Source organism: Danio rerio, chromosome 20 (genome assembly GCF_049306965.1).
Source record: "Danio rerio strain Tuebingen ecotype United States chromosome 20, GRCz12tu, whole genome shotgun sequence".
In the NCBI taxonomy this organism is placed as follows: Eukaryota; Metazoa; Chordata; class Actinopteri; order Cypriniformes; family Danionidae; genus Danio; species Danio rerio.
The window spans coordinates 29723004-29738819 of record NC_133195.1 but is presented as its reverse complement, the minus strand read 5'-3'; the positions used below and the strand labels follow the sequence as shown (position 1 = coordinate 29738819).

Below are 15816 nucleotides of genomic sequence, written 5' to 3'. Positions count from 1 at the left end.
AAACGACAATTAAAGCCTCAGTTATTTTCTAAACAGGAAAAAAAGAAAATAAACAACTGTATTCATTTCTATTCATTTAAAGACGCACAAATTAAACCTTTAAAGAAAAAAATATTTGCAATGTTACGTAAATTAAAATGACTGTACAGTTTAAGCTTCATTGAATAACTTTGAAATGTTTATAATAATATATTGTTAAATTACTATATTGTTGTTTTATCAAATCTAATTTAATTGTATTTAATACTAAATGTATTTTGACTCTCCTTTTATTCAGGAATGTTCAAAGTTTGCAGTAATTTTATTTTTTAGATAAGATTGCAAACATTTATTGTTCATTTCATACTAAGGCTTTAATTGTCATTTTTAGCATAAATAGTCCTCACTTTAGATTAGGTCATAAAACTGCATTTATTAACATACATAGTAACAATAACTACATGCCTGAATAATAAAATATGTATATGTTGATTTGAATAGTTTATTAATCCTTTACTAACTCATTCTGAATGATTCTAAAAGCCACCAACTTATATCTTGTATCCGATTTGTATCTTAAACACAAATGGTTAGTAAGTAATGCAATACTGAATTTAGTAATGAGCAATTAATAAGTAGAAGTATGAAAGTACAATTATTAAGCACATTAGAAATGTGGCTATAAGTCAAGCTTACAGCATTTGTAGCTGTTTTTATAAACTGCTTACTAACGTCTATTAATGTAGAGTTAATGCTTAACAGATAATGAATCCACTATTTGCTAATGCTTGTTGGATGATTCATAGTTATTATAAAGGGTAACATTTTTGTGCTTGTATTTAATGTGCGAGCATATTACATCTAGGCTAGAGATGAACATATTACATCTTTTTTATATGTATCAAAAATGATGACCTGCTAAGGACAATTCCTGGTTCTTAATATTCAGCTTCAGACTAACTAATTAATTTCAGTAGGGTCAAATTTAAAACATTCCAATTTGATGTCTGCATTAAATGACTTATACAAAAATAATAACATAAACAACATACATATTAATAATATATTAGTAAAGTGTCTTTCAAATAACTTCAGTGAAAATAAAATATAAATATTGCTGAAATAAGATACCATCTTGATTAAAATTAACAGGTTAAAGAGTAGACAATATACCTACTTATCAAGGGTGGGGGAAGCCGTCCTATTACACTTTGATACTTTTTATGCTCAAAAAAGTTAATAAGCATTCAAGACACTTTTTACTATAACAACTCATTCTTTTGAAGCTTCAAGCATCTAAAACAATTTATCCTTTTAATACAATCATGATAAAGGAAACGCCAAGATATATTCTAACCGTGGGTTTTCATTGAGATCCTAAAAACTTTGCATTAAATTATTCAAGGAAAAATACTTTAACCCTCTGGTATTGTTCAGCTGAGCACCACATGTAGGTCTCACATGGTCACAACCTTACTGGAGACAATAACTGTACTAACATAATGTTTATGAAACAAATGTACCACATTTAATGTCAATGTATTTCTTTCTTTATTATTATGTATTTTAGGCCCCATTACTATAATTTAAATTTAAAAATAAAAATTCTGTTGTAATTGCTTAATTTCGAACATACTTTAAGACAGTAGGGGACATTTTTCCACAAATGTACATTTTCACTCATAAAAACGTGACAGGCCCTGACTTAAGCTTGTCATCCTTAAAAAAAAATCTTACAAAAACAAGCATAAAATCATACAATTTAATCATAGAACACATTCATGATCACTGTCAGCTTCTCCTCTGTCAAATGATGTCACTTCCGAGTCATAGTCTTAAAGGTATATTCTATCTTGCATTTAATGCAAATGTGACAGGACTGACTGAAACATGGGGACAATTGTAAATTTCTTTGTTTTATATATTTGAAGAATTTGTTTATAATTTCATGTTTATTAATCAACTGACGCGAACGATAACAACCTAATCTTGCTATTGCTGAAGTTTTTTTTTTCTCTAAATGACCGTTTTTAGCATAACAAAACTATATATTAAAGCTATAGGTCCGATTGGGCTGAGGACAAGGACAATGACAGGGTTTGTACATTTATAAAGTGCTTTTATTAAAGAAAAAAAAAGTCTTTATTATTGTTTTAACTTATTTGTTTGTCTTGTCATAGTAACTGCCACAATTCATCCAAGTTTCACACCATTCCAGTAAAGGAGCCATTTTTGGGGGGCCTAAAATAACTAAACAACATTAAAACTTATAATCTAATTGCAGTCAAATTGTCCTTAAAACAAAACAAAACAAATGTCAAGCTGAGATAAAGTTGTTTTTTCCATGAATCTTTGCACTGAATAACAAACAGAAGTCGGTCAGTGGTGCTGCCTGCCATTCAGAACAGAAAGTAATTCAATTAGAAAGGGACTGCATTAAACATTGGCATAGACAGTAAATGATGGACCTCAGGGGAAGCATTACACTACCAACTAATTTATTGAGCACCGTAAAGAGAGTGGCGGGAATGAACGAGAGTGGATGCGAGATGCTGAAAACTGAGTATTATTAGATGCAAATATATACTACACTCATATCTGCCTGACAGATTTCAGTTTACATGCTGATATGCATTTACATGCGCATCAAATAATCTGCCTACTTTTTTTTTGACACATTTCTTTTATTTTGATATGTTGCATTGACTGAAATATGCTCTCCTTTTAAAAAAATAATAAATTATTGACAAAGCGTCCTTGAGAAAACTGTTAGTCATTCATTGTTTATCTCAACAGTCTTCATTTATCATATTGTTCATAGGTGACACAGAATGGCCTAGTTGTCTCTCATAATGTGCACATTAGAGGCTGATGTTTACACATTTTACCCCTGCTGTGGAAAATGATGTTGACTTAAACAAATGCATTGCAGAAAAGCAGGAAATTTGAGGCAGCAGACATGAACATTGGTTTATAATGAGGAGATAATGCAATTTTTCTATTCTGGACACACTAAAATTGGACGAAAATTGAACGGTCAGCAGGAGTAATAGTACGTGCATGTGATGGACTGCACCCAATTGCCTTTGAAGTGGAAACAAGGTATTTTTTCCTGCTTATATTAGTTTGAAGGGCAAAACATATGTAGCATTTTTAGTTAAAGCTAATAAAACACGCATTTTAAATTGGTCCTAGTAGAAATATATAATATATACATATTACAGTTAAAGTCAGAATTATTAGCCCCACTGTTTATTTTTTCCCCAATTTCTGTTTAATGGTGAGAAGATTTTTTTAACACATTTCTAAACGTGATAGTTTTAATAACTCATTTCTAATAACTGATTTATTTGATAAAAAATAAAAATAAAAACTGCTTTTATTCAAGCCAAAATAAAACAAATAAGACTTTTTGTTAGTTTGTTTTTTTATGTAGGCGATGTAGGAGATATAGAGTCCCTATGTTGAACCGAAATAAGAAATCTTTTGTACAAGATTTTATCTTAATTAGCATTATAATTATAGTAAGTACTGTATATTGTATTGTTTTATTGTTTGTTTATATGGAATGTCTGCAGCAGTATGGTGATGCCCATTACAAATTTCCTGTCAAGGATAATAAAGTTTTACTATTACTACAACTACTACTATCAAAAAGTCATATAAAATATGACACATGACCACAAAAACATTCATAAGTTTTGGACCTGAACACTGAATAAATAAGATTTCCATTCACGTATGGTTTGTTAGGATTTGGCTGTGTTACAACAATTTGAGAGTATGGAATCCGAGGGTAAAAAAAATCTAAAATGTTGTGCAAAGAGTTCTGAGTAATACACATTACTAATCAAAAATTAAGTTTTGATATATTTAAGAAGGAAAATTTCAAAATGTCTTTATGGAACTTGAGCTTTACTTAGTATTCTATAACTTATAATTGTATAGAAAAATCTACAATTTTGACTGCTATGTATTTTTGGCTCTTACCACAAATAAACAGGGGCAGATTTAGTGATTTGGGGGCCCTAAACAGTTGAAGTCAGAATTATTACACCACCTGAATTATTAGCCCGACTTATTAGCTGAATTATTAGAAAACGATGTTATGTGTATAATTTACACTTCTAGGTATTGGGGGCCCTCAGATTTTCTAAGCGGCTGCTTACTTCGTTAATTGGGGAAATCCGCCCCTGAACATAAACATGTCGTTGTTTTTGTTTTGTTGGTTTTTTTTCTTTTCTTTTTTGCTCTTGGGTCCAATTATTTCTCATCATGAAAATGCAGAAATGAACCACAAGCTGAGATAAATCAATTGCTTTCATAAGACAATCATCATCAGCACTGCCACATTTACATTTACTCTTCTGATCTCAGTGATCGCAAAGCATCAACCAAATGCAGCCTACTGCAGGTGAACTTGCAATAGGAAAATATAACTCCTTTGTAGTTCACTTCTTTAAAAAACGCTTTTAACCAGTAAGAAGGGCTAATAATAGCAAGCAAACACTTGGAACTTGACAGTTTTGAGACCAAAACTAATTCCTTTTAAACGACAACAATGTGTTATGAATATGCAGGCTCACTGAGCAGTCAGAGTAATGTCTTACCTTTTAGATTAAGTAAATTAAGCTAATCCTCAACAAACACATAGAGAATCAAACAAACTAGCAAAATTGACATAAACATATTTATTAAGAACAAACAAGAAGAAGCTGAAATTCATTTTACCTTTGGGAGCTGCTAAGAACAACTATAAAGAATGCAAGAATAATGCAAAAATTCAAGAAGCCACATACTATGTTGTGTTCCCCCACAGCCCAACATCTCAAGCCTTCTACAATGGACACAAAAGTCTGAACCCTCCAAATACATTTTCCTTCATGTCAGAAGTAGTGTTAAAGAAAGCCAGAAATGAAATGGGACTGAATCAATCAGTGACCATGAACCAAAACATTATGACCAGTCAAATGTGCAGCGAATATCATTGATCATCTCCTAACAAGAGCACGTAATTAGGTCTAGATAAGTCAGATCATGAGAAAAAAAATCTGAGTGTTTAATTCAGGAGAATTGTGCAATAATAATGAGTGACTTTGTCAAGGGCTAAATTGTAATGACAAGGCAAATAAGCATCTAAATATATGCAAGTCTTGATCAGATCAGAAGTGGTGAAAATTTACCAACAGTGGTTTGAGAAGGAACAAACCACAAATCGGTGACAAGGTATTGGGCATCCAAGAATCACAAATCGCACAACTTTACACTGTCTGGTCCAAGCCACAGAAGGTCAGCTGTGAATCAACCAATCAGAGCGCCCATGATGACCTTTTTCCATTATTAAAAGCACAAACAATGGGCACACAAGCATCAGAACAGACCTTGGAGCAGTGAAAAAGGTTGCCTGGTCTCATAAGTACTATTTTTCTTATAACGTTTACCCCAGGAAGAAGATGTTTATCTCAGGAAGCACCAGAATTTACAGCGAGGCAGTATTAAGCTGGTGGAGTGTGTTATTCTGTCCAGTATTCTGCTGTGAAACTTTGTCTGCCGATTAATGTGGATGCAAATTTGACACCTGCCACCTACTAAAAATTATATTGATTCTCTCACTGGAGGAACTTCTTCACATCTCTAGAACTACTGGACCCCGATTTAATGGTGGAAGACAAACTGATTGGGCGAACGCATGCCATACTAAACCCCAGCACAATATTTTAAAGAGTTTCAGCAAAAATCTAATGTTTTTAAAAAAATCTAATGTCTAATGCTGTATTTACCCGTCACCATGGACCTTATTCATCATAATCTTAAATCATTGAACGTTTTTATTTGATTAAAAAAAAAATTGTGTACATGTATTCACGTATGTGTTATATTGTCTTCGCATCAAATTACAAAAAACGAATTACCATTTGTGTGAGGTGTTTCTAATGCAGCATCTATGGCGCAGGACACACTGTAAAAATGCAGGGTCCCACATAATTCATTCATGTTGTCCCAACACAAATTGATTAAGTTAACTTAACACTTTTAACAAATTTATGTGGATTAAACATTAACAATCAAGTTGTCCCAATAAAATTTCAAGTATTGTGTTGGTTTAGCTCATTTTAAATAAGTCATTGTCATTCTCACACACATTTTTTTCTTTCACTAAAAGTCTTGATAACACCATTGTGGAGTTTTTTTATTATTTCAGCAAATACGATAGCAAGAAAAATTATTTGTTGTACTTTCCCGTTTACTGCACTCTAAGTTTACCCAACTATGATGACTTCTGCGGCTAAGAAACTGGGAAATGTGAAAAGGGTCCATTGTATGCGTAAGTAACAGAATCATAAGTGATTTAGTCCACTATTTTTTTCTCTTTTGTGTATCTTACACATCTACACTACATCTCTATTATAACCAACACACAACACACTTTTGATCATAATTTTGGATTTTGTTGAATGTTGCTATCACCCAGTGTACGCCACTTCAGAGATCCTAGTGATGGTGTATGCAACCAAATGCAACCAGCTAAATGTGCTAAAAGGGAAATTTGTTCTTGGTGGACCAAGCCTAGTTGATAGTTTCTGGTGCGAAAGCCCCTAATTTGTTATTTCAATGGTGCCCACTAGTGGAAGTGTCCTGGTTTGCAGAAAAACATGGAGAAATCTTATTCAGGAATGCTTTAAAGAGAATGATGAAGAGTTCAAAGTGTTGCCCTGGCCGTCAAAAATCCCCAGTCCAACTGAGCATCTGGGAGATGAGCTGGAACAACAAGTTTGGGAGTTTCAGTAGCTCTACCTTGCAACCTACAGGACCTGAAAGATCAGTTGATAATGTCTTGCTGCAGATACCAGAGAACATCTTCAGGGGTTTGTCAAGTAAGCACAATAAGCAGGAGGTCATAATGCTTTGGCTGATTTGGTTGAAAGGGTTCAGCTATCTTTATGTCGCATTGTGCTGCTCACATGGAAGACAAGTGTACGGGAGACAGCATGTAAGCTAAAAACGTATTTTCAAAGAAAATAATGGAGGGAAAACAAGTACCCCTTCTGAAAGCTTTATTTGAGAAGACCGATAGCACTTCTCATGTTGCAGCATCCAAAGCAATTATCTTATTACTGCAGGCATTAGGAAGCTCTCAAACAGTTGACTTTTCCCCATGCTTTCAGCAGCAAAAACAATTATTCTCACTCAACATTCAAATCCTTTATCTGCACTAGCTTAATGAGTTTACAGTGAAACCTCGGATTCAAACCGTCTGGAACTAGCTTACACTGTTACCTTTCATAGCTAAATTAATTATAGCAGCATTATGCAGAGCTAAATGTAGCTTTGCACCTGCTCTGTTGCTATTTTGGTTGGGTAGATCACAAAAGATCATCATCATCATATATTCGTCTATTCTGAGGTTTCAACATTTCCCGTTTCCATTGCATAAACTCCCCAGATTAATCAAATACAGAACTGACTGACCATCATATTTCACCAAGTCCAATTTCCTTTTCATCTCTGCTAACTCATGCTTTATATGTTGCACTCTCTTAAGGATAAAACGGTAAGAACATCGGGTGTGCAGACATAATGTACCACAATACTCCATATGGATGTCCTACAAGGAGGCCAGATTAACAGCCAAGGTCCAGAGTGGCAGAAGCGCCAAAGGAGGCATAAGGTGGAGAACGGCCAGTCTGATGCCAGCTGACTCAGGACGAGATGAGCCGGACTTCGCTGCAGCGGGTCTGGTGTAAATGTACGGATGACTCTGGGATTTGTCAGATTGATGAAAGACAATTAAGAGATGCAGTAATGGAATTATCAAGAGAATCCAACACAGCAAAGTGTCCTAATTGTATGAAAAAACATTATTAGTAGTTTTTTTCTTACCACCTGAGGGCAAACAAGCTCGATAGGGTCTGAAAAGCTCTCCACCATGAACTTCTCCCCCTCAGGTTGAAACTTGCCAAACAAGAAATGAGAGAAAAGGTTTTACAAACTGTGTACCTGTGTGATAATCAGAGGCTGCGCTGGTAAAACAATCTCAAATGTTGTACATAAAAAATATATATACAAATAAAATGTCAAATAAATAAATAAATAAATAAAATTGTTATAGTTTGTTATTTTTTTCTTTACCTTTTTATAAATCAAGTGTTTTTCTTTTATCTTTAACTTTATTTTATTTTTGATTTGTTTATTCGAAATCATGTACTTACTGATTTCGTACTTATACTACATAGTATGCTAAAAACAGTATGTGAGCCGAGTAGTATGTCTGAATGTACATGGATGACCGACTACTACCGGCGAGATTCTAAAGTGCGCATCCGATGGACGCTACGCTATTCCATGATGCACTAAGAGATAATTCATGAATGGGGGTGAAGTGGCGCAACTGACATGGGTAAGTCACTTGATTATGACAAAATGGAGTAGTATGTCCGAGTTCCATTTTATACTACTAAGTGAAGTATTATACTGTATATAATGTACTTTTCTAACAACCGAGTAGTACATTTAAATTCAAATGCAGTACCTAGTGAGTAGTAGATGATTTTAGATGCAGCCATACAGTATTTTTTACAATATATTGTTGCAATCCAATTAAATTTTTATTCAATTTATTTATTTAGCTTTTTAAACATTTTTTATTATATTTTATATAATTTATTATTTTATATCTCATTATTTTATTGCAGATCATTCTATAAGCAATGTTAAATAATAACTTTTTACTACTTTAACGTGTCTTTTTTTTGCTTTTTTGTTTTATTTTAATTTTTGTCGCATTTAATTGTTTTATTAAACTTTTTTTTTAACTAAATAGAGCTTTGTAAATTGTTTAGAGTTAAAGAAATCAAATCTCCTTACCATGTTGTTCCACAGGCCTTTGGCCAACTCCTCGTGTCCTTTCATGGTGAAGTGAAAGCAGTCCGGGGTAAAGAAACTCATGTCAATCTTCCCATTCTAATCAGTGAAAATTAAGTCACAAAGCAAAAACAGCACATTCATATCTTATTAGAAACTTCCAATTCAAAGTTCAAACATAATGCAAAACTGCCATAAATGACAGTAATTAGCACTGTTCTTACAGGAAGTCTTGGAGGATCTGCATGTTTCAGGAACGGCTGCAAAACTACAGCAAAGTCCTTCTTAAAGAATCGATCACTGTGCAAAAGCTGCTCCAGAGCTTTCTGCAGCAAAAAATAAGCTATTAAGAACTGAATATGCAAATTACAGCTTTAAAATATGTTAAATAAATGTGATGACAAAGCCACCTGGAATTCCAGGTTTACTCCAACCAGTTCCTTCAGGGCAGAGGATCCAGCAGCAGGCTTGACCAGACAGGAGCAGAACGACCTGCACAGATCAGAGCATTGGAGAAAAAGAGAAATGAACCTGTAGCACTGGAAGAAGGATGGTGTGTCAACAATCTTCAACATACTGACTGCCATAATCTGTAATAATCATTTTAACAGATTTTTGATTTACTGATTTTGAACAGTGTATTAGATATAAAGTGCAGATGCATTTTCATGCACCACTGACAACACTCTCTCACTCTCTTTAAGTTTTTAAAGGAGCACTTGTTTTGGAAATAAGCTCATTTAACAAGTGCCCTAGAGTTCGGAATGAAGTAGCAGAATGAAAGTATAGTCCCTAGATAAATCAGCCTAGAAAACAGCAAATTTTCATTTTCCAACAGTCTTAGTACCCAGTGTAACTAAAATTTTTTTTAAAGAGATGCTAATGGTCTAATCCTATTCAATGCTTTATGCTAGCTAAGCTAAAAGTGCTCCTGACACACACTGAAATTGACTGAATGGATTAAAATATGGCAAAATTGTATTAAAAATTGTAGTGTCCCGTTAAAAGCCTGATTTAATGTTCTGCACCTTTGGAGAAGACATCCTGGGGTGGGTTTCTGTACTTCCCTGAGGGTCTCCATTGGCAGTATCTGGACCACGTTCACTATCATTCGAGGCACCTGCAAAAGTCAGTTAAAAAAAGGTGATCAATAATTCATTACCATTCAAATGTTTAAAAGGTCAATAAAAAGTTATTGAGAGAAGCTCACCAATGCTGTATTTTTTTTTTCAAAAATACAGTAATACAGAGAAATTTCCCAACAAATATTCAAGACAGCCATTTTTACATAATTTATAATGTAGCTTATTCTTGTGTTTTAATGCAAAAAATTCAGCATTTTTACACCAGTCTTAGGTGTCCCTTGATCTTTCAGAAAGCAGTCTAATTTGATGATTTAAAGCCTTACGAAATTATTATTTATGTCAAAAACAGCGGAGTTGCTAAATATTTTGTGCAAACTAATAGAATTTGTAAAACAGAAATTTATTTAAAACCATGTTTGTAATAAAAGTCCTTAGCTTTATTTAAATTAATGCATTTTTTATCTTAATGACTCAAAATAGCAGTGTATGTTCTCAATACAATCAAGTCCACGGTTTTACAAACAATCTAATAAAAACAACATGATAAAGAAAACAAATCTCTCAAAATTAATTTCTGTCCAAATCTTACCTCATTCATCAGCATTTCCAAGGAAACAGTCATATAATGGATGAAGTTCTCCACCGAAAACAAGGACTGCGAGTACAAAACAGGACATAAATTTAGAGGCTCCATAAATACATTCCTACCGGACAGTATGTCCAAGAACAGAAAAAAGTGCTCTTTAAATGTCACTATTTTCGGGCCTAGAACTGCTGTTCCTTAAAGCATAGATACATTTCTAGGAGATAATGTGTGTTCACAATCAATTTAACATCTGTTTTAACCCTTTATCTGATTAAGTGACCATTTATGGTGAGTTGATTGACAATGTTAAAAAAAACAATTAGCTTTGCTTAAATCCTTGTAAGTAAACCATTAGCATCTTGCTAAAAAAATGTTTTGTTAATTTTTCTATTTAAAGCCTGACTCTTCTGTAGTTAGACAGTTTTTTAAGACTGACGGAAAATTGAAAGTTGCTATTTTCTAGATCAAGACAGCTAGGAACTATGCTCTCATTCTGGTATAATAATCAGGGAACTTTGCAGCCATGGCTGCAGCAGGTGCAATGATTTTATGATTTTACGTGCCACCTAAAAAATAGTCCCCAGCTAGGTATCTAGGCAACAACACTGCAAAATATCATACTATTATACTAGTGTGCCTTCTGGAGCCATAGTACAGCAGTCAAGAGTCAAGCTTTTCCACTTTTTGGTCAATTTTGAGCTAGATGCTAATGGTCTAATCCGGTTCAATGATCTATAACAAGCTAAGCTAAGCTAAAAGTGCTCCCGCCGGACCCAGAGATAACCTGAATGGATTCTAAAATGGTCAAACTCAATTGTTTAACTCCAGGGGAGTTGTACAATTTGTATATTTTCAAAAATGGTGAAGTGTTTCTTCAAGTCGTAACAGTTTAAAACAGTGATGCCCAGACTAGGGCCCCTGGGCCAAAGTTGGCCCATGGTAACCTTTGATTTGACCTGCCTGCTTTAATGTAACCTTATATTTGTTTGTTTTATTGTTAAGCTACAAAAAAACTGTCTTTTATGATTTTTAAATGTTTTAATGTAAATGATGTAAATTAATCAGATGTAGTTTAACAGTTTAAAATGTACATACGATAGAGAGAGGACAATGCAGAGACTTTGGTAAGCGAATCAAGGCAAAGGCAGATTCTGCTTGATTAGTGTATTTAGCATTGAACTCAACTGTGTTTTAAATGTGGTTATGTTTTTATTGCAATACATTCTAATGAAAAAGGTTTTTACTGCATTAGATAATATGATTCAAAATAGTGTTTTCTATTCATTTTTTAATTATAAAATGAATTAGGAAACTACCCATGGTAAAAAGTTTGGTATATTTATCTTTGGCCCAAGGCTTTCAATGATATTAGTTTTTTGCCCTTCATACGAAAAAGTTTAAGCACCCCTGGTTTGAAAGTCTTGTTATAACCAGTGGTAACACATTGGGTTTTTCCCAATGAGTATTTCAATGAGAGTTCAATAAACGACTAAACCTCTACTTCCCGATTTGACATTGTGAACAAAATCTGTAAATACTGTAGAAGAATCTTCTGTCTGTAGCTTGCCAAAGAAACAGCTTTGTAAGCAATGCCTTGTCTTTGCAGTAATCACAGATGTCATTCATTCCAATGAGAATGGTCAACAGCTTCCAGTCCACATCAAAGTCAATATCCTGTAGCATAAAGAAAACATACATAAATATAGTTATTGAAACAGTATATTTCAAACGTACTCCAAAGAAATAACACACTCACCTCATATGTTTTCAATGAATCGATCAAATGTCTGACTTGTTCAGGTAGATTACTAGGAAGACAGCAAAACTCATATTGTCAGTGGCAAATGTGATAGTACAATAACAAATGATCAAAACAGTTGCAAAAACACAATTATAGCAAAAGATATCTTGCATATTATCAGGTGTTAGTGAAGAGTGACTAGTGGTGTACTGGCATTTACAAGGTGTTGTGTCCGGTTACAGCCAGGTTAAACCCAGTCTCGCAGAGGGGAGCAGGGGTCCCGTGAACAGTCTTGGATGGTGCAGGTCCCACTAAACTGGGGTTGAAGAGTCGAATGATGTCTAAATCAAAAGCACAGAAGAGCTCAGGTCACTCAAGTAAAAAGCACATTTCAGAAACATTTCACAAGCAGACTATGAAGATTTCTGACTGTTAATGCAGAACATGAGCGATATTTAGGTAGAAGGACGTACTTGCCAGTGTAATGACATCTTGAAAAGATCCATAACCACCAATGCTTTTCAAATATAAAATAAACACAATAAAACAAGGATCATTTGAGTCAATGACATGAACATAATTGGACATGATAAACAATACACACTTCATTTTTCACAAAGTTGAAGCCAGATATATATAAAAAAGCTTTTTTTTTAAAATTAAAGCATTATATATTAGGATTGGCGACGTGGTGCACAGCAAGAAGGTCACTGGTTCGAGCCTATATAGATGAACTGTGTGCGCTAAATTGTCCATAGTGTACAGTTGAAGTCAGAATTATTAGCACCCCTTTGATTTTATTTATTTTTTATATTTCACAAATGATGTTTAACAGAGCAGTGAAATTTTCACAGTATGTCTGATAATATTTTTTCTTCTGGAGAAAATCTAATTTTATTTTGCCGAGAATAAATGCAGCTTTTAATTTTTAAAAAACATTTTAGGGTCAAAGTTATTAACCCCTTTAAGCTATTTTTATTTCGATAGTCTACAGAACAAACCATTGTTAAACAATAGCTTGCCTAATTACCCTAACCTGCCTAGTTAACCTAATTAACCTAGTTAAGCCTTTAAATTTCACTTTAAGCTGAATAGAAGTGTCGTAGAAATATTATGTGCTGTCATCATGGCAAAAATATAATAAATTAGTTATTAGAGAGGAGTTATTAAATCTTCTCTCCATTAAACAGAAATTGGGGATAAAAATAAACATGGGGGCTAATAATTCAGGGGGACTAATAATTCTGTCCGTATTGCTACATAAAACATATGCTGGATAAGTTGGTGGCTCATTCCGCTGTGGCGACCCCAGATTAATAAAGGGACTAAGCCAAAAAGAAAATGAATGAATGAATGTATTAGTATTGGTACCTCCATGACACATGACGAAATTCAATTGGTATGCCAAGAACTGTAGTTGCATTCGCACCAATGGCTGTCTACAAGTGAGACAAATACAGATTATTAATGCTTCATTTACTACATCTTGCATTATTAGAAACAATTAATTTGGCTATTTGCTTAAAGTGATAGTTCACCCAAAAATGACAGCTTGCTGTTAATTTACTTAACCTCTGGCTTCCTGTCACATGACATATATCAAACAGTGGGGATCTGAGACAAATCTGTATTACCTACAGTGACTGTACAGGTACATGTTCTGATTGTGCAGACACATCAGAAACTTGCTTTTAACATAGGTTGAAGGATCCTGGCTAAACTCATCCATGCTGTAAACAAACAACATTAGCTAAGACGTGATTTTGTGCCCATGCCCTATCAGTCAGGAAGCTCATAAATGCTTCAGATTGTCTTGAACAGACTGAGGCTGTGAATTAAAGTTAATAGAAATGTAAACAACGATCTGTTTCTTTTATCGACCTATTGTTACATTTGCAATTTACTGTCAGGAGACATGGTTTTAATTATGCTTTACCTATGTGTTATTTTTGACTCTTAAAGTCCGCTAACTTTAAATTTACTTAATAATCATCACCAAGGATGTAATCATTTTAAAATAATCATTTATTTTTCAGAGAAAAATACTCACCTTAATCATGGATGTCTGGAAGGTGAATAAACTAACAGCAAATTTCAGCATGTGCCGGTAAAGTAGGTTTTTGACACATGAATGCCGGTTTAAGCTGGTTCTGACCAGTACATGACCAACAAATAACCAGCTTCAACCAGCAGCCATGAGTCAAAAACTACCTTACCAGCAGCATATGCTGTTTGTTTCAACAGGGTTGTATTTTTGGGTGATCATCTCTTTTAGGTTTCTGGATTTTGCCTATTGACTGTGATGACAATACAGTGTGGCATAAATTCGATTGTCAGATAACAAATTAGAGTTACATTCAGCAAGAAATATAAAAAATAAAGAGTAAATTATCACACTCACAGTCAATGAATCTCCAAGAGCAGCAATCACTTTTATATCTGCTGCTCTCACCAGCTCAACTACAGCAGAAATTAGATGATTAGAACAGCAAAAAAGATGATCATAGAGCAAATGTTTATCTACACATTGTCTATTTACCTGTGCTACAACTGGACCTATCATTCATCAGTGATAAACATGATTGCCAAAGGTAAAACGCCTCAAAATTTCCCCTGCATGACTAGCACTGACAGCTTGTATAATCACATTTTATCATATTGACTTCACTGACACATTGTCTGTATTCATCACACAATGTGGGCACAGCACTGACCCTACAGCAGCCTACCTGAGGTGGGCACAGAAGAGGAGGGGCTCATGTCAGGACACATGAAAAGTGGATGTTTGAAACTGATTGGCCTGGTCTTCTCAGGAAACTCCTGTAACAAAATAACACGAAAAACTGATGTTTTTTGTGTGTGACATCACATCCTGACAACATAAATATTAGGCAAGTCATAACCAGAGCAGTGAAATGTTTACAATGTGATGTAAGGTTATATCCATAGACTCAAAAGCATACTGGCATGACAAAGCACAAAAACACACACACCTTCCTAAGAGCTTCCTCACTGTAGTGACTGAGTCCTTCTTCATATTCCAGCCTCCACTCGTCTCCTTGGGGAAAACATTAAAATCCATGAGTCCTCTAGACTTCAGAATCGAAATGTGACACAGGCCAGCCTCTATTGATCCATAGATACACATAGACCTTTAACTTCTTGATCAATATCAACTCCCTGCATCCCAGGTCAATCTCAACATGTAACATAAGCCCTGCGCTCCAGCTTATCTTACTAGCTCTTGATGCTTCTAGCACTTACCTTCGACAGGACAGAGGGCTAGCAAATAGGTTGCCAGGGCAATGAAAAGCCACTCCATGGTGGAGCGTTTCCAAGCGGTTAGCACAATGGATGTGCGTGCAGAGAGAACGGGGCCATTATATCTCTGCCCCTTTGTCTCCCCCACCCAAAACAGCTGAGTGACAAAGTTCAGGCCCACTGACATAAAGCATGATCCCGGTGCACATGCAACTGCCAGGGGACTGGTGACCATTCACAACTTCACAGAGCTTCAGTGGAAACCATGGTGCACTGAGGCCTGGGAGAAACAAAACCTCTGC

At 34.6% G+C, this 15816-nt stretch overlaps 1 protein-coding gene across 5 annotated transcripts; it reads right to left on the bottom strand.

The window, feature by feature from the left end:
* Positions 1 to 4655: 4655 nt before the first annotated feature.
* Positions 4656 to 15611, bottom strand: si:dkey-177p2.18. 5 transcript variants are annotated; one of them, XR_012395746.1, is made up of 16 exons: positions 15518 to 15611; positions 15247 to 15311; positions 14983 to 15073; positions 14655 to 14713; positions 13625 to 13692; positions 12727 to 12770; positions 12474 to 12594; positions 12269 to 12320; positions 12051 to 12186; positions 10516 to 10581; positions 9870 to 9961; positions 9252 to 9333; positions 9066 to 9167; positions 8845 to 8940; positions 7861 to 7932; positions 4656 to 7738 (listed from the first exon to the last, which is right to left on the bottom strand). XR_012395746.1 is itself a non-coding variant. In XM_073933291.1 (16 exons), exons 3-16 carry the CDS (start codon positions 15023 to 15025, stop codon positions 7586 to 7588), a joined length of 1131 nt encoding a protein of 376 aa, XP_073789392.1. In that variant the 5' UTR covers positions 15026 to 15073; positions 15247 to 15379; positions 15518 to 15611; the 3' UTR covers positions 4656 to 7585. The 5 variants fall into 5 exon arrangements, 4 of the variants coding, with proteins under 4 accessions (XP_073789392.1, XP_021324310.2, XP_073789391.1 ...); XM_073933291.1 differs by having other exon boundaries at positions 12106 to 12186; positions 15247 to 15379; XM_021468635.2 differs by having other exon boundaries at positions 12106 to 12186.
* Positions 15612 to 15816: the final 205 nt, after the last annotated feature.

Bases quoted from the DNA above. Each gene is read 5' to 3' on its own strand.
- si:dkey-177p2.18 (XM_021468635.2), bottom strand. From the start codon at position 15,575: ATGGAGTGGCTTTTCATTGCCCTGGCAACCTATTTGCTAGCCCTCTGT. The intron at 15,074-15,246 runs GTGTGTGTGTTT...ATTTTGTTACAG, and splicing joins GTGAGGAAGCTCTTAGGAAG to GAGTTTCCTGAGAAGACCAG. The intron at 14,714-14,982 runs GTAGGCTGCTGT...TTTCTGCTGTAG, and splicing joins CTCTTCTGTGCCCACCTCAG to TTGAGCTGGTGAGAGCAGCA.